General features: G+C 43.4%; 1 protein-coding gene across 3 annotated transcripts in view; it reads right to left on the bottom strand.

The window, feature by feature from the left end:
* EBPL (EBP like) overlaps positions 1-19,435 on the bottom strand; it is a 42,673-nt gene extending 23,238 nt beyond the window's left edge. For 2 of the 3 annotated variants that reach the window (XR_014291747.1, XR_014291748.1), the window contains exon 1: positions 19,222-19,298. Coding sequence is in view for 1 of the 3 variants with exons in the window: in XM_082602334.1 (XP_082458460.1) it covers positions 19,222-19,392 (171 nt within the window). In the remaining 2 variants the exon portion in view is untranslated. Of the gene's footprint in view, positions 1-19,221 lie in introns of all 3 variants that reach the window. The other variant, XM_082602334.1, reaches the window with a different exon arrangement.
* Between the last annotated feature and the right edge of the window lie 247 nt (positions 19,436-19,682).

Below are 19,682 nucleotides of genomic sequence, written 5' to 3'. Positions count from 1 at the left end.
CCCAGCATGACTCCACCCCCAGTTCCCATGGGCTGGACCGTGTTCTACACTGTGACAGCCACTCCTTTGGCTGTAGGTGACTGGATCAGAGGATCAGAAGGGACAAGGAGGAAGACAATGCATAGGCTGGGGCCTGGCCTACAAAGCAGCCTATCCAAAATGCTACACTCAGACACAGATGAGCTGGGCTCGTGAAATTCTTACTCTCTGCAACACATTCAGAAACAGGGAATGAATCTAATCAGATTCTGAAAATTAATATGTAGGAGAGGTCAGGAGAGGCCAAGAACAAATTAACATTATGAATGAACTCAAGTTACCAGGAAACATGGTGTATTAATTTGGTTGGGCTGCCACAAAAAAGTACCACAAACTGGGTGGCTTAAAACCACAAATACTTATTGTCTCACAGTTCCGGAGGCTGGATGTCCAGGATGAAGGTGTCAGCAGGGTTGGTTTCTTCCAAGGGCTGCAAGGGAGACTCTGTTCCATGCCCCTCCTTCTATACCTTCTAGGGGCTTGACGGCAAACTTTGGCATTCCTTGGCTTGTAGAAGCATCACTCTGATCTATGCCTTCATGTTCACATAGTGTCCTCCCCGTGTATATGTCCCTACATCCAAATTCCCCCCTTTTATTTTTTATTTATTTATATATTTTTGCGGTACGTGGGCCTCTCACTGTTGTGGCCTCTCCCATTGTGGAGCACAGGCTCCGGATGCACAGGCTCAGTGGCCATGGCTCACAGGCCCAGCCGCTCCGCGTCACGTGGGATCTTCCCAGACCGGGGCACGAACCCGTGTCCCCTGCATCGGCAGGCGGACTCGCAACCACTGCGCCACCAGGGAAGCCCCAAATTCCCCCCTTTTATAAAGACACCAGTCGTTATTAGATGAGGAACCATGCTAATGACCTCATTTTTTCCCTAATGACTTCATTTTAAGTTAATTACACCTGTAAAGACCAGATCTCTAAATAGGGCCACATTCTGAGGTCATGGGGGTTAGGACCCCAACATGGGTTTTTTTGGTAGGGACACAATTCAACCCATATTCAACCCACATGGATATGGGTACAGGCTGGACTTCCGAGTCTCAAGAACATGAGAAATAAATGTCTGTTGTTTAAGCCACCCAGTCGGTGATATTTTTGTTATATCAACCCTAGCAGACTAAGACACTAAATGCTGGTGAGAATGTGGAGCAACTGGAATGCTCAAGTATTGCTGGTGGGAATGGAAAATGGTAGAGCCAGTTTGGAAAACAGTTTGGCAGTTTCTACTCTAGTTAAAGAATCCCACTCGTAGGCATTTACACAGGAGAAATAATATATATGCCCACACAAAGACTTAGAAGTAGATACCCACAGCTGCATTATTTATAACAGCCCAAAACTAGAAACAACCCCAATGTTAACTGGTAAATGGATAAATAAATTGGGATATAGCCAAATACTGGGATACCAGTCAGCAGATCATGCTAAATGAAAGACTACATACTGTATGATTTCATTTATATGAAATTCTAGAAATGGCAAAACTTTAGTGACAACAAATCAGATTAGTGTTTCCTGGGGCCAGAGGTCAGGGCTGGGATCATCTACAAAGGGGCATAAGAAGACTTCCAAAAAGATGAAAATGTTCTATACTGTTACTGTGATGGTGGTTGGTTGCATAACTCTATATGTAATCACCAAAATTCATCACACTGTATACAAAATGGGTGAATTTTATTGTATATAAATTATAACTCAATAAAGCTGGAGGGGGAAAAAGAGAATTTAGAAAAGTGGCTGGTTACTATATAGATATAGATATAACCCAGCAATTTTCACTTATCACAACAATAGTCTGTTAGAATACAAGGGAGAAAAATCTCATAGTAGCAATAAAAATATAAAATATTTAGAAGTAAATTTTAAGAGACTATAAGAGAAGATTTATTTAAACAAACTGAGATCCACTCAATTCTTAGAAGAGACTCAGTATTGCAAAGATATCATTTAATCTCAAATTAATCTATACGTTTAAGAAAATCCCAAACCAAAATACCAAATTTTAGAACTTGGCAAAATGAATCTAAAGTTCATCTGGAAGGATATATAGTAACGTGTTTGAAAAAGGGTAATGAGTTCGCTTCGTTGGCTATTCAAAAGCACTATAGGGGCTTCCCTGGTGGCACAGTGGTTAAGAATCTGCCTGCCAATGCAGGGGACATGGGTTTGAGCCTTGGTCCGAGAAGATCCCACCTGCCACGGAGCAACTAAGCCCGTGCACCATAACTACTGAGCCCATGCGCCACAACTACTGAGCCTGAGCTCTAGAGCCCGCGAGCCACAACTACGGAAGCCCTCACGCCTAGAGCCCGTGCTCCGCAATAAAAGAAGCCACCGCAGTGAGAAGCTCACGCACTGCAACAAAGAGTAGCCCCAGCTCGCTGCAACTAGAGAAAGCCTGTGCACAGCAACGAAGACCCAAGGCAGCCAAAAATTAAAAAAAAAAAAAAAAAAAAAAAAAAAAAAAACAAAACTGAAGGTTGCATGGTTGGTTCAATTATGGTATATTCATTCTATGGGAAAAGGATATTTTGACCCGGGTCCCACAGAAAGTATCATGCTTTGTTCTACTACTATTATGGGGATTGCTACCCCAAGGAGGCAGAGGAGGGGAAATGGGAAATGGGACAAAGGAGAAGGATGAATCAGATATGAGGGTGTATTACTGGGATTAGTAACTCAGTAAGGCTGCTTAGTAACAAGCTAACTGATGTCTCAACCTTACATTTTTCTAGAGATTTTAAGAACTACTGCTTCTTTGGGGATTTCATCTTGGGGGAGGACGGAAGAAGAATTTATCCTGTAGTTCCCAAATACCACCGTCAAAGGTTCAGCCTGTAGGTAGGTGTGTGGGAGCTGAGTGGGTCCCCAGGATCTCACACCCAAGTGGCATCCAAGGGGCCTGGGGCAGGAGGTGGGAGCAGGTGCTGCCTGGTTGGGCCCCAGCGAAGCTGGAGTTGGCCGCTGTCATGGTGGCAGGACTAGAGCATATTGTCAAGGGTCCGATGAAGCCAATAAGATCCGAGAGGACGTGAAAGAGGTACAATATCGATACAATATCGATACCTCGTATTGGATGAGTGTGAGAAAGTAGCTGATGGGAATATAAATGGGTACCATCTTTCTGAAATCTTTAAAAACTGGCTTCTGTTAGGGCCAGTAATTCTACTTCCAGGATTCATCCTGTGTAAATACTTAAGACAAGTGAATGAAAATGTACAGAGAGCATTCTATATAATTGCCAGCAACTGGGAAGAGCCTGTAAGTCCAAAAACTAGGGATCGGTTAAATAGATTACATAAAGTATAATGGAATCCTATGCAGTTATTTAAAAATATGAGGTAGTTCAGTAGTCTGATCTGTATGGTCACTGGACATAGTTAAATGAAAAAAGTAACAAAGAATGAATAATATGATCCCATTTTTGTAAAGAGAACTCTGAAAAAAATATTTATCTGGATATATGTTTTCATATAAATTCTGGAAGATTATTTATCTAGGCTGTGCTGGGTCTTACTCGCTGCACATGGGATCTTTGTTGTGGCATGTGGGAGCTTTTTTTTTTTTTTAGTTGTGGCATGTGAACTCTTAGTTGCGGCATGCACGCAGGATCTAGTTCCCCCAACCCAGGTCCCCTGCATTGGGAGCACGGAGTCTTACACACTGGACCACCAGGGAAGTACCTGGAATACTACTAAGAATACTAACAATAGGGTTTCCCTGGTGGCGCAGTGGTTGAGAGTCCACCTGCCGATGCAGGGGACACGGGTTCGTGCCCCGGTCCGGGAAGATCCCACATGCTGCGGAGCGGCTGGGCCCGTGAGCCATGGGTGCTGAGCCTGCGCGTCCAGAGCCTGTGCTCCGCAATGGGAGAGGCCACAACGAGAGGCCCGCGTACTGCAAAAAAAAAAAAGGATACTAACAATAATTATCTCTAGGTAATTTTTCTTCCTTTTAGATATATAAATGTTATGTTTTGCAATGATTGTGGAAATATACAATTTAAATAAATTTTGTTTTAAAAGACTGTCTGACATAGAAAAAGAACTGACATTTTAGATATCCGAGCAATTTGAGGCTTAAAATGTAAATGACTGATACTGCTTTAAACTGAAAGGATAGAATCATTCTTCCATTCATTCAATATTAACAAATATTCCATAATAGCTCCTACAAACCAGGCAAACATGCCAGGTACTAGAGACAGAGAAAGACAAAACAGCTACAAATTGTGCTTAGTGTTATAAAGGACAAATGATATTTCCCTAGAGTATCTTTTCCATTTCAAAGGAAATAAATTTTACTTGTATTAAAATTTTTTGAAGTATTTACATACTTCCTCCTTATACAAAAGATTTTAGGTCAATTACAACAAAAACATTCATTAAATGGTAAAATATATATAATTTATCTTGAATTTGGATCAGGGTCAATAAGAATGTCTATATGCAGACCATCTTTTGTTGTTATTATAGAGCTTAATGTGATTCTGAGTTACCAAGCAGCCAAAGTGAAAAGGAGAAACATTTCTATTGTTCTTGCTGCCAGAGAGAAATAGACCAATTTTTTTAGGAGAAATTAAGCTTCTCCTAGCACTTATCTGCAAAAGAAATTTCTCATATGGGTTTCACATTGAGAGTGATATTAGTACCTATTATTCTCCAAACGAAACAATAGGAGAAAAACTCTGCTATTCCATAAGCTCTGAGAGGACAAGGGCCATCCATTTTGTTTGCATCTAGCACAGCAAGACGCAAGTACCCCAGCAGGCATTCAAATTTTGTGGAAATGAGGAACAACAGAAAAACACATCATTTCTGAGATGTGGCTACATAGACAGCTATCCCTATTGCTAAGGAATATCCTTCTTCATGATGTTAGAAAACAGACTGAATTTTGGTCTGCAGAAGTACAAGGGCTGTCTACCCACACCCTAAATAATGGACAGTGGGTCATTATGGGTGCTATTCCCTAGGCTTTTAATTAGGCACCATTTCTAAGTTTATACTAAGGTTCTGCAGAGAAACAGAACCACTGGGAGATTATATCTATATCTAAATCTATATGTATATATAGGTCTAGCTATCTACCTAGATCTATCTATCTATCTAAAGAGATTTATCATAAGGGACTGGCTTATGCAATTATGAAGGCTGACATGTCCCACCATCTGCAGGGTGAGTCGTCAGCAAGCTAGAGACCCAAGAAAGCTAATGCAGTTCTAAGTCCAGAGGCCTGAGAACAGGGAGAACCAATGGTGGCAATCTAGTCTGAAGGTCAGCAAGCTTGAGACCCAGGAAAAGCCACTGTTTCAGTTCAAGTCCGAGGGCAGTACAAAGCCAATGTCCCAGTTTGAAGGTAGTCAGGCAGAAGGATTTCTTGCTGACTTGAGGAAAGGCCAGTTTTTTTGTTCTAGTCAAGCCTTCAATTGATGGGATGAAGCCCACCCATGTTAGGGAGGGCACTCTGCTTTACCAATTTAAATACTAACCTCATCCAAAAACACCCTCACAGAAACACCCAGAATAACGTTTGTCAAAATATCTGGGTACCGAGGAGCTTCAAGATGGCAGAGGAGTAAGACGTGGAGATCACCTTCCTCCCCACAAATACATCAGAAATACATCTACATGTGGAACAACTCCTACAGAACACCTACTGAACGCTGTGCAGAAGACCTCAGACCTCCCAAAAGGCAAGAAACTCCCCACGTACCTGGGTAGGGCAAAAAAAAAAAAAGAAAAAACAGAGACAAAAGAATAGGGACGGGACCCACACCAGTGGGAGGGAGCCGTGAAGGAGGAAAGGTTTCCACACACTAGGAAGCCCCTTCGCAGGCGGAGACTGCGGGGGCGGAGGGGGGAAGCTTTGGAGCCACGGAGGAGAGCGCAGCCAAAGGGGTGCGGAGGGCAAAGCGGAGAGATTCCCGCACAGAGGATCGGTGCCAACCGGCACTCACCAGCCTGAGAGGCTTGTCTGCTCACCCACCGGGGCGGGCGGAGGCTGGGAGCTGAGGCTCGGGCTTCGGAGGTCGGATCCCAGGGAGAGGACTGGGGTTGGCGGCGTGAACACAGCCTGAAGGGGGCTAGTGCACCACAGCTAGCCGGGAGGGAGTCCGGGAAAGAGTCTGGAGCTGCCGAAGAGACAAGAGACTTTTTCTTCCCTCTGTTTCCTGGACCGCGAGGAGAGGGGATTAAAAGCGCCGCTTAAAGGAGCTCCAGAGACGTGCGCGAGCCACGGCTATCAGCGTGGACCCCAGAGACGGGCATGAGACGCTAAGGCGGCTCCTGCCACCACCAAGAAGCCTGTGTGCGAGCACAGGTCACTATCCCCACCTCCCCTCCCGGGAGCCTGTGTAGCCCGCCACTGCCAGGGTCCCAGGATCCAGGGACAACTTCCCCGGGTGAACATACGGCGCGCCTCAGGCTGGTGCAATGTCATGCTGCCTCTGCCGCCGCAGGCTCTCCCCGCATCCGTGCCCCTCCCTCCCCCCGGCCTGAGTGAGCCAGAGCCCCCGAATCAGCTGCTCCTTTAACCCCGTCCTGTCTGAGCGAAGAACAGACGCCCTCAGGAGACCTACACGCAGAGGCGGGGCCAAACCCAAAGCTGAACCCCGGGAGCTGTGTGAACAAAGAAGAGAAAGGGAAATCTCTCCCAGCAGCCTCAGGAGCAGCGGATTAAATCTCCACAATCAACGTGATGTACCCTGCATCTGTGGAATACCTGAATACACAACAAATCATCCCAAATTGAGGAGGTGGACTTTGGGAGCAAGGAGATATATATATATATATTTCCCTTTTTCTCTTTTTGTGAGTGTGTATGCATATGCTCTGTGTGTGATTTTGTCTGTATAGCTTTGCTTTTACCATGTGTCCTAGGGTTCTGTCCATTATTTTTTTTGTTTGCTTGTCTGTTTTTTTAGTATAGTTTTTAGCCCTTGTTATCATTGGTGGATTTGTTTTTTGGTTTGATGGCTCTCTTCTTTCTTTCTTTCTTTCTTTTCTTTTAATACTTAAAAATTTTTTAATAATTATTTTTTATTTTAATAACTATTTTATTCTATTTTCTTCTTTCTTTCGTTCTTTTTTTTTTCTCCCTTTTATTCTGAGCCGTGTGTATGACCAGCTCTTGGTGCTCCAGCCAGGCATTAGGGCTGTGCCTCTGAGATGGGAGAGCCAAGTTCAGGACACTGGTCCACAAGTGACCTCCCGGCTCCACGTAATATCAAACGGCGAAAGCCTCCCAGAGATCTCCATCTCAACGCTAAGACCCAGCTCCACTCAACGACCAACAAGCTACAGTCCTGGACACCCTATGCCAAACAACTAGCAAGACAGGAACACAACCCAACCCATTAGCAGAGAGGCTGCCTAAAATCATAATAAGGCCACAGACACCCCAAAACATACCACCAGATGTGGTCCTGCCCACCAGAAAGACAAGATCCAGCCTCATCCAGAACACAGGCACTAGTCCCCTCTACCAGGAAGCCTACACAACCCACTGAACCAACCTTAGCCACTGGGAGCAGACACCAAAAAAAAAAAAAAACGGGAACTATGAACCTGCAGCCTACAAAAAGGAAACCCCAATCACAGTAAGTTAAGCAAAATGAGGAGACAGAGAAACACACAGCAGATGAAGGAACAAGGTAAAAACCCACCAGACCTAACAAATGAAGAGGAAATAGGCAGTCTACCTGAAAAAGAACTCAGAATAATGATAGTACAGATGACCCAAAATCTTGGAAACAGAATGGAGAAAATACAAGAAACATTTAACAAGGACCTAGAAGAACTAAAGAGCAAACAAACAGTGATGAACAACACAATAAATCAAATTAAAAAATCTCTAGAAGGAATCAATAGCAGAATAACTGAGGCAGAAGCACGGATAAGTGACCTGGAAGATAAAATAGTGGAAATAACTGCTGCAGAGCAGAATAAAGAAAAAACAATGAAAAGAATTGAGGACAGTCTCAGAGACCTCTGGGACAATATTAAACACATCAACATTCGAATTATATGGGTCCCAGAAGAAGAAGAGAAAAAGAAAGGGACTGAGAAAATATTCGAAGAGATTATAGTTGAAAACTTCCCTAATATGGGAAAGGAAAGAGTTAATCAAGTCCAGGAAGCATAGAGAGTCCCATACAGCATAAATCCAAGGAGAAACACGTCAAGATACATATTAATCAAACTATCAAAAATTAAATACAAAGAAAACATGTTAAAAGCAGCAAGGGAAAAACAACAAATAACACACAAGAGAATCCCCATAAGGTTAACAGCTGATCTTTCAGCAGAAACTCTGCAAGCCATAAGGGAGTGGCAGGACATAATTAAAGTGAGGAAAGGGGAAAACCTACAACCAAGATTACTCTACCCAGCAAGAACCTCATTCAAATTTGACAGAGAAATTAAAACCTTTACAGACAAGCAAAAGCTAAGAGAATTCAGCATCACCAAACCAGCTTTACAACAAATGCTAAAGGAACTTCTCTAAGCAGGAAACACAAGAGGAGGAAGAGACCTACAAAAACAAACCCAAAACAATTAAGAAAATGGTAATAGGAACATACATATCGATAATTACCTTAAATGGAAATGGATTAAATGTTCCCAACAAAAGACACAGACTGGCTGAATGAATACAAAAACAAGACCTGTATATATGCTGTCTACAAGAGACCCACTTCAGACCTAGGGACACATACAGACTGAAAGTGAGGGGATGGAAAAAGATATTCCACACAAATGGAAATCAAAAGAAAGCTGGAGTAGCAATACTCATATCAGACAAAATAGACTTTAAAACAAAGACTATTACAAGAGACAAAGAAGGACACTACATAATGATCAAGGGATGAATCCAAGAAGAAGATATAACAATTGTAAATATTTATGCACCCAACATAGGAGCACCTCAATACATAAGGCAAATACTAACAGCCATAAAAGGGGAAATGGAAGTCGTGTTCTAGGTTGTACAATCATAGTAGGGGACTTTAACACCCCACTTTCACCAATGGACAGATCATCCAAAATGAAAATAAATAAGGAAACACAAGCTTTAAATGATACATTAAACAAGATGGACTTAATTGATATTTATAGGACATTCCATCTGAAAACTACAGAATACTGTAGTACACTGTACACTTTCTTCTCAAGTGCTCATGGAACATTCTCCAGGATAGAGCATGTCTTGGGTCACAAATCAAGCCTTGGTAAATTTAAGAAAATTGAAATCGTATCAAGTATCTTTTCCGACCACAACGCTATGAGACTAGATATCAATTACAGGAAAAAATCTGTAAAAAATACAAACACATGGAGGCTAAACAATACACTACTTAATAACCAAGATCAGATCAGAAAGAAATGAAGGAAACAACAGCAAAGATCAATAAAACTAAAAGCTGGTTCTTTGAGAAGATAAACAAAATTGATAAACCATTAGCCAGACTCATCAGGAAAAAAAGGGAGATGACTCAAATCAATAGAATTAGAAATGAAAAAGGAGAAGTAACAACTGACACTGCAGAAATACAAAGGATCATGAGAGATTACTACAAGCAACTCTATGCCCATAAAATGGACAACCTGGAAGAAATGGACAAATTCTTAGAAATGCACAACCTTCCAAAACTGAACCAGAAAGAAATAGAAAATACGAACAGACCAATCACAAGCACTGAAATTGAAACTGTGATTAAAAACCTTCCAACAACAACAACAAAATCTTCCAACAAACAAAAGCCCAGGACCAGATGGCTTCACAGGCGAATTCTATCAAACATTTAGAGAAGAGCTAACACCTATCCTTCTCAAACTCTTCCAAAATACAGCAGAGGGAGAAACACTCCCAAACTCATTCTACAAGGCCACCATCACCCTGATACCAAAACCAGACAAAGATGTCACAAAAAAAGAAAACTACAGGCCAATATCACTGATGACCATAGATGCAAAAATCCTCAACAAAATACTAGCAAACAGAATCCAACAGCACATTAAAAGGATCACACACCATGATCAAGTGGGGTTTATCCCAGGAATGCAAGGATTCTTCAATATACGCAAATCAATAAATGTGATATACTATATTAGCAAATTGAATGAGAAAAACCATATGATATCTCAATAGATGCAGAGAAAGCTTTTGACAAAATTCAACACCCATTTATGATAAAAATCCTCCAGAAAGTAGGCATAGAGGGAACTTACCGCAACATAATAAAGGCCATATATGACAAACCAACAGCCAGTATCGTCCTCAATGGTGAAAAACTGAAACCATTTCCACTAAGATCAGAAACAAGACAAGGTTGCCCACTGTCACCACTATTAATTCAACATAGTTTTGGAAGTTTTAGCCACAGTAATCAGAGAAGAAAGAGAAATAAAAGGAATCCAAATCGGAAAAGAAGAAATAAAGCTGTCACTGTTTGCAGATGACATGATACTATACATAGAGAATCCTAAAGATGCTACCAGAAAACTACTAGAGCTAATCAATGAATTTGGTAAAGTAGCAGGATACAAAATTAATGCACAGAAATCTCTTGCATTTCTATACACTAATGATGAAAAATCTGAAAGTGAAATTAAGAAAACACTACCATTTACCATTGCCATAAAAAGAATAAAATATCAGGAAAAAACCTAACTAAGGAGACAAAAGACCTGTATGCAGAAAATTATAAGACACTGGTGAAAGGAATTAAAGATGATACAAACAGATGGAGAGATATACCATGTTCTTGGATTGGAAGAATCAACATTGTGAAAATGACTCTACTACCCAAAGCAATCTACAGATTCAATACAATCCCTACCAAGCTACCACTGGCACTTTTCACAGAACTAACAAAAAATTTCACAATTTGTATGGAAACACAAAAGACCCCGAATAGCCAAAGCAATCTTGAGAAAGAAAAACGGAGCTGGAGGAATAAGGCTCCCTGACTTCGGACTATACTACAAAGCTACAGTAATCAAGACAGTATGGTACTGGCACAAAAACAGAAGTATAAATCAATGGAACAGGATAGAAACCCAGAGATAAACCCATGCACATATGGTCACCTTATCTTTGATAAAGGAGGCAAGAATATACAGTGGAGAAAAGACAGCCTCTTCAACAAGTGGTGCTGGGAAAATTGGACAGCTACACGTAAAAGAATGAAAAGAGAACACTCCCTAACACCATATACAAAAATAAACTCAAAATGGATTAAAGACCTAAATGTAAGGCCAGACACTATAAAACTGTTAGAGGAAAACACAGGCAGAACACTCTTTGACATAAATCACAGCAAGATCCTTTTTGACCCACCTCCTAGAGAAAGGGAAATAAAAACAAAAATAAATAAATGGGACCTAATGAAACTTAAAAGCTTTTGCAGAGCAAAGGAAACGATAAACAAGACGAAAAGACAACCCTCAGAATGGGAGAAAATATTTGCAAATGAAGCAACTGACAAAGGCTTAATCTCCAAAATTTACAAGCAGCTCATGCAACTCAATATCAAAAAAACAAACACCCAATCCAAAAATGGTTAGAAGACCTTAATAGACATATCTCCAAAGAAGATATACAGATTGCCAACAAACACATGAAAGAATGCTCAACGTCATTAATCATTAGAGAAATTCAAATCAAAACTACAATGAGGGGCTTCCCTGGTGGCGCAGTGGCTGAGAGTCTGCCTGCTGATGCAGGGGACATGGGTTCGTGCCCCGGTCCGGGAAGATCCCACATGCTGTGCAGCGGCTAAGCCCATGAGCCATGGCCGCTGAGCCTGTGCATCCGGAGCCTGTGCTCTGCAACGGGAGAGGCCACAACAGTGAGAGGCCCGCGTACCGCAAAAAAAACCCAAAAAACAAAAAAACCTACAATGAGATATCATCTCACACCAGTCAGAATGGCCATCATCAAAAAATCTACAAACAATAAGTGCTGGAGAGGGTGTGGAGAAAAGGGAACCCTCTTGCACTCTTGGTGGGAATATAAACTGATACAGCCACTATGGAGAACAGTATGGAGGTTCCTTAAAAAACTACAATTAGAATTACCATATGACCCAGCAATCCCACTACTGGGCATATACCCTGAGAAAACCATAATTCAAAAAGAGTCATGTACCAAAATGTTCATTGCAGCTCTATTTACAATAGCCAGGAGATGGAAACAACGTGTCTATCATCGGATGAATGGATAAAGAAGATGTGGCACATGTATACAATGGAATATTACTCAGCCATAAAAAGAAACGAAATTGAGCTATTTGTAATGAGGTGGATGGACCTAGAGTCTGTCAAACAGAGTGAAATAAGTCAGAAAGAGAAAGACAAATACCATATGCTAACATATATATATGGAATTTAAGAAAAAAAATGTCATGAAGAACCTAGGGGTAAAACAGGAATAAAGACACAGACCTACTTGAGAATGGACTTGAGGATATGGGGAGGGGGAAGGGTAAGCTGTGACAAAGCGAGAGCGAGGCATGGACATATATACACTACCAAATGTATAATAGATAGCTAGTGGGAAGCAGCCGCATAGCACAGGGAGATCAGATCGGTGCTTTGTGACCACCTGGAGGGGTGGGATAGGAAGGGTGGAAGGGAGGGAGACACAAGAGGGAAGGGATATGGGGACAGATGTATATGTATAACTGATTCACTTTGTTATACAGCAGAAACTAACACACCATTGTGAAGCAATTTTACTCCAATAAAGTTGTAAAAAAAAAAAAAAGAGTCATGTACCACAATGTTCATTGCAGCTCTATTTACAATAGCCAGGACATGGAAGCAACCTAAGTGTGCATCGACAGATGAATGGATAAAGAAGATGTGGCACATATATACAATGGAATATTACTCAGCCATAAAAAGACACGAAATTGAGTTATTTGTAGTGAGGTGGATGGACCTAGAGTCTGTCATACAGAGTGAAGTAAGTCAGAAAGAGAAAAACAAATACTGTATGCTAACACATATATATGGAATCTAAAAAACAAAAAGAAGGGCTTCCCCGGTGGCGCAGTTGAGAGTCCGCCTGCTGATGCAGGGGACACAGGTTCGTGCCCTGGTCCGGGAAGATCTCACATGCCATGGAGCGGCTGGGCCCATGAGTCATGGCCGCTGAGACTGCGCATCTGGAGCCTGTGCTCCGCAACGGGAGAGGCCACAACAGTGAGAGGCCCGCGTACCGCAAAAAAAAAAAAAAAAGAGAAAAAAGAAAATGGTCATGAAGAACCTAGGGGCAAGACGGGAATAAAGACACAGACCTACTAGAGAATGGACTGGAGGATACGGGGAGGGGGAAGGGTAATTTGGCACAAAGTGAGAGAGAGGCATGGATATATATACACTACCAAATGTAAAATAGATAGCTAGTGGGAAGCAGTCGCATAGCACAGGGAGATCTGCTCGGGTGCTTTGTGACCACCTACAGGGGTGGGATAGGGAGGGTTGGAGGGAGGGAGACGCAAGAGAGAGGAGATATGCGGATATATGTATATGTATAACTGATTCACTTTGTTATAAAGCAGAAACTAACACACCATTGTAAAGCAATTATACTCCAATAAAGATGTTAAAAAAACATCTTTTTTTATACCCCATGGCCCAGTCAAGCCGACACGTAAAATTAACCATAATAAACATTTACCATTAATACACACCTAAACTAACTGTGATTTATCAGGCTCACCAAACAGCACAAGGACTATACATGCATTTACCAGAGAGGATATCTATCTTAGAGTAGAACTGATGAAGATGATGATGCCAGAAAAGGAAAGGAAAACAGGAGCCAGTAACAGACGGTGAATTAAAAGGCAACTTCAGACCTCATGGTAAAGTAGGAGGAGGAAGAAATTTTTAGAAAGTCCCGAGGTCGGAGGCTGAAGTTATTGTGGTGGAAGGCGAAGAACAGATGGTGATGTTAAATGGAAAAGGGTAATGTCCAAAATACACAAATCAATAGGGACTTAAGCAGCCTCAGGACTTCTTGAAGAAAGACTACCCGTGGGTGTTAAGGCAGAATGAATGGAGAGACTACCCAGCCCGGATTTTCTGTGACAACTGCCCTGCACCCTGACGGACAAGCCCAAGTCGTGCTCCACAGTGATGAAAAGGTGGGAGTGACCAGTCAAGGGGCTTGAGCAGAGGACAAGTGGTAGACTCAGGCAGATGCAGCTCTGCTGGAGGTCAGTTCACGCGGCCAGGCAGCACACGGTGTCTGTGTGCACACACCTCTGCCCCTCACTCTCCCCTTGACCAGGCTCTTGCTCACAAACATGCTCAGACCTTCCCATCTTAAACCCAGAGTCTCTCGCCTGCCCCTGCCTGTCTTTTGAGCTTTCCTTTGTAAACAAAGAAGAACAAAGGGTGTTGCTCAGCTCCCAGCTCTACAAGAATTAAGTCAATAGCCACTGCAGTCGCTGACAGCGCACCCTGAGAGGAACCTGGGATGAAAGACAGGGTGAGACACTCTGTGCTTCAGAAAAACAGGCCCCACAGGTAGTTAGATGCATATCTCAGGAAGAATTTTTAAGAGCCCAGATTCTTGCATCTTCCTCTACATGGAAAAGCACTGATATCATTAACTGGAGATATCTGCTCTTTGCTACTAGCAGTGATCTTTTACCAAGATGTAGGCTGACTGCACGTATTCCTGAGCCAAAAACCATAAACAAGCTGGTTTCTCCCCCATCGTTTGGGAGTAGTTTCCTCAGAGCTCCCAAGAGGTTGTCTCCCAGGCCATAGTCTTCAGTAAGGTCCCTGAATAAAACTCAAAACCCTTAGATTGTCCATTTTTCTTTAAGCCGGTGCCTCCCTACACTCTCCTTGCTCCCACCACCAAATCTCCTGAAGGTCTTGCATATGCAGCCTCCACATCTTCTCTATCCCGCCTGCTAAGCCCCTGCCTCTGGCTCCTGGTCCCTCCATTCAAGCACTACTACTCTACCACTGACTTCCTGATGGCTGGTCCCAGAGGCCCTGGCTCAGCCTTACCTTTTTTTAAATGTTAAATTTTAATTTTTTTAATGGTGCTGCGCATCGAACAGGGATCTTGAAATTCCCTCCCTTGGGTCCCAGGACCCAGCACTATCCTGTTCTTGGTCCTTCCCACTTTCTCCCCTTCCTGATCTTCTCTCCCTGATGGTTCAATGCAGACATTTTAAAAGACTCTGCTGTCATCCCTCAGCCTTTTCACGTTTCTGTTTTCTCTTACTCAGAAGTCACTCATCTCCAGGGCTTCCTGTTGTCTCCTCCAAGGCAGTGAAGAACTTCCAACTCTCTATTCTGCCCTGACTGTTTTCCCAACAGGTCTTACATTTTCAATGCCTTCTGGCCATTTCCCCTCAACCACACCCCCAGCCCCAGATGCACAGTTCTAAAATCCGACTTTCCTGTCTTCGTTAACGTTATCAACATTATCCATGTCGGCCAGGTTCTAAACCCCAAGATCATCTCCACCCACAATGTAAAAAGGGTCACTTTGACTTACAAAATTCTCCCCTGCAAAGTCTCTCGTATTTATCTTTCCTCCCATTTTAACTTCCACCATCACCTTAGCTCAGCTCTTTCTTCTCACTCCTAAAATACTACAATTGCTTTTAGCTGATCTTCTCGCCCCTGAACTGTCCTTTCCAATCCACCCTGCACCTGTTGGGAGATAATTCTCCTTGACTATCTCCTCGTCCTGCACTGTCTGGGGTGTCTGAGCACAGGCATTTACAGATAATTTAAGAATATTTATGTAAGGAGACATTTCAGGGAAGTAGAGCTCTCCCTCCTGAGAAAAAGACCTCGCCTCCTCTTCCCCAGGGATTTGTTTTCATGCCTGAGTAAAGATACAGTCTCTCTCCAGAGAGAAGTACGAGCAGGTCACCAGCAGCTCCATATAAGAAGGGAGCCTGGGCTTCCCTGCTCCACAACGGGAGAGGCCACAGCAGTGAGAGGCCTGCGTACCACAGAAAAAAAAAAAAAAAAAAAAAAGAAGGGAGCCTAATTTGGGGGTTTTCTCCTGTAATGCACCCCCAGCATGCACAGGTATCATCTGGCCCTCACTGTATTGCCCTGTGGAGCTTGGGGAATCAACCAGGCTAACTTGTTTAACTTGTAAGAAGGGTAGAATCTCAGACCCCTTACAGTTTGACTTACACCACCACCAAACTATCTTTTGAAAGATCTACTTTGGCCATACTTCCTTGCTTGAAACCCTTCAATGGCTTCCTACCACAGAATAAAACTCCAAGTCTTACCTGTCATTCAAGTTCCCTTTCCTGCCTGTCCTCCCACTTTATATAAGGGACTTGAGAATTTGAGGATTGTTGTATCCCCAGGGGTCATAGAAGCAACCTACCATGCATACCAAAGGAGGATTATAGTATTGAGAAAGAAAGAGAAAGTAAAGTTTTCAATAATCATCTAGGTCTGTAGATGTTTGTCAGTTGGAGAGATGTTGCTGGAATCTTACCCTATGTAAATCTTGTGCTCTAATCAATCTGGACTTCCAGATGTTTCCCAAACATAGGAGTACACATCCTGCTTCCAGGCTCTGGCCATGCCTAGAATGCTATACTTAGATTGCAGATGAGGGAAAACCCATGAAGCACCAGTGCAAGAAATGCCTATTGCCAACTTTTGAGGGATGGTGAGTCTCGCCATTGATTTCCTAATGTATGTCACCATGGCTCCTACCAGATGGGAAACGAACCAGACCTTCATCTTGGCCATAGCTGACTAAACTGAAGGTCAGTTCTGCAGCCCCAAATAACCACAGTCTGGCTGGACATCTGGGAGGTGACCTACCTCTGGGAATGCTTGGTCTGAAACTCTGTCCAATAGGGGAGCTCTGCATTTGATGGCGGCCAACAAACCCAAACATCTCTATTTGAGAAATAAAGGCAAAAGGGGTGAGGAGAGGCAGCTCAGGTTCTAGTGGGAACAAGTGAGTTGTGGTTTCAGATCTCCTCCAGCCTCTACATTCCAATCTTAGCTCCTGCCACATTTCTAGGCATTCTTGCAACGAACTCCCAATTATCCCAAAGATAATACGGACATGCATTTGTCTTGCAGGCTTCAACCACTTAGTCAAGTGCCTTCTCACCAATCTCTAAGACTTGTGTACCAAGATGCTGGTTGAAACAGTGTGTAAATAGTAAATTTAACCAGCCAATATTAACGGGCCTGTTTTTATTTATATTTCTTCATCAATTGTAAGATATATCCCAATCTCAGAGACATAAAATATCAACAAAAGAAGCCACAGTGGTTATGTCATTCATTGTTGCAACGTGTGAAAAAATGTGCATTTTAGAATTAAAGAACTAAGATATGGTGCATTCAAACAGTGGGATGTTTTGCAGCTGGGACAGGTAAATGGCACAAGATGGGGCCGTGGGTGGGGGCAGGGAGGCATTTCCTTCAGAACAAGGAGCAGGGAGAGTGGAGCAATGATTCCAATCATGGGGCTACACCTCAAGTTGCCACAAATGGAGATGTGTGTAGTGCTACCTGTCACAGTCTGTGCGTGAAAAGTAGAATTAATTTAAAACCAGGTGGTAGACATATGTGTATATGTTTTAGTGTTTTTATAACTTTTTTGTGGGTCTAAAATATAATACTCTCTTAAGTGGGCCTAGCAACCTGTTTACTGCCCCTGTTCTTTGGGACACCTTGTGTTCAGTGACAGCTTAAAAATCAATTCTATAAATAAGGAAGTTAAGGGAAGTATTTACTGTCTGTTATCTCCACAAGTTGACTATTAGGAAAGAAGGAATTTCATCATTCCAGCAACATCTGGTATGTTCACATATCCAACGGATAAACATCTATAGCCCTAGATGATTATCCAAAACTTTGCTTTCTCTTTCTTTCTCAATACTCCATCTCTCCCTCAGTATCCTCAGGTGGACTGCTTCCAGGACCCCTGGGGATACCAAAATCCGCAAATGCTCCAGTCCCTTAGGTAAAAATGGAGTAGTATTTGCATAGAACCTGACATCCTCCCTTATATTTTAACTCGTCTCTAGCTTACCTTTAATGCCTCACACAATGGAAACGCTAATGCAAATAGCTGCAGGGAAGTAGGTTGTGAGGGTGGCAAATTCAAGTTTTGCTTTTTGGAAATTTCTGGAATTTTTTTTTCTTTCTGGTATTTTCTATTCTCCACTGGTTGAATCCGCAGCTGCCGAGGAGGATGGATTGTATAGACTGTGGCTTCACATTAGCTATAGGTTTGCCTAGATTTAAGCAAGGTCAAATTTGCAAAAAAAGATATTGTGGCATAGTTTTAAACAAAGCTTTAAAATAAGAGGTGCGTGCACAGGGAGGGGGGCATTTTCAATAGAATCCCTTAAATAGAACCGTCCTGGCCATTTATAAAGTGAGTTGAACTTTTAAGGATATGTTTCCTAAGGCCTTGCGTGAAAGAAAGTGCAAGTTTTGGAGCCAGACTAAACCTGACTCTGAATCATGCCAGTTGTGTGGCACTATAAAGTCACCTAACTTTGCAGGGCCCGTCTTCTCCTCTGTAAAATGGGGACAGTAATAAGTACCTTATGGGGTGTTCAGAAATAGGTCAGAAATTTTAAACACAGTACTGTGCCTGCATACAGTCGTCACCCAATAAATGGTGACTACTATAGCGGGGCGGGGGGCTGGTTTTGGTCCAGGGCCCAGTATGTCTCATCACCTCTCCCTGCTCCCTCTGGGGCATTCAAAAACTCTCTCAATTACGTTCAACATTTATGTGCAGGATAAGATGTTAAGTAAGCCAAGGCCTTTCGGCAGTTTACAAACCGACTAACAACACCGTACACGAATAACAATTTTCATGGTTTTCTGACTTTTTGGGTTTTTTTTGTTTGTTTGTTTGTTTGTTTTGGTAGAGGAATTGGCACCATAGGGAGGCTGCGCTCTCATTTTACAGACTTGGGACCTCGGAGAGGTGTAGCATATGGCCAAAGGCCACGGGCACCGCGGCCCCCAGAGGTTTCCCGGGTCTCCCGCCACAGGGGACGGGGCGGCCGAGTCGTCCATGTCATTTTCTGGAAATTCTCTGGGACGAGGGAGGGAAGGGTCCCAAGAAATGCGGCGTCCGCCCGCGTTTTCGATGCCGAGGAGACCACACTTACCAGTGCGAAGTGTACCAGGGCGTCGAAGCAGAGCCAGGCTAGCGCCCCGCGGTCCGCAGCCCCCAGCCCGCGGCCCAGGCGCAGACCCAGTGCGCAGCCCACGGCCAGCAACGCGGCGCACAGCAGCAGCGGGCCTCCAGCCGCGTCGCCCAGCTCCCAGTTGCCGCGCATGCTTCCTGCTCCCGGCGCGACTGCGGGGCACCTATAGCCAGGATTGCCCGGTGCGCCGGGAGAGGCGGGGCGGCGAGGGGGCGGGGCTACTTGGCCGGGGCGGGGCGGAGCGGAGCGGAGCGGAGGGAGGCTTACCCTTCTGCCTGGCCGCCCTGCAGCCCCGCCGAGTCGCTGGCTACCAGAACCCGGAGGTTTTCTCAAGCCAGGAACGTGCTTACCTCCTCGCTTTACTGCCGGAACCAAACCTATTTCCCAGACCACGCCCGAAGGACTGGTAATAGGACCACACC

The sequence above is a fragment of the Mesoplodon mirus genome (genome assembly GCF_964341445.2).
Source record: "Mesoplodon mirus genome assembly, chromosome: 17".
In the NCBI taxonomy this organism is placed as follows: Eukaryota; Metazoa; Chordata; class Mammalia; order Artiodactyla; family Ziphiidae; genus Mesoplodon; species Mesoplodon mirus.
The sequence above is the reverse complement of the archived record's forward strand: the minus strand, read 5'-3'. Positions and strand labels throughout refer to the sequence as shown.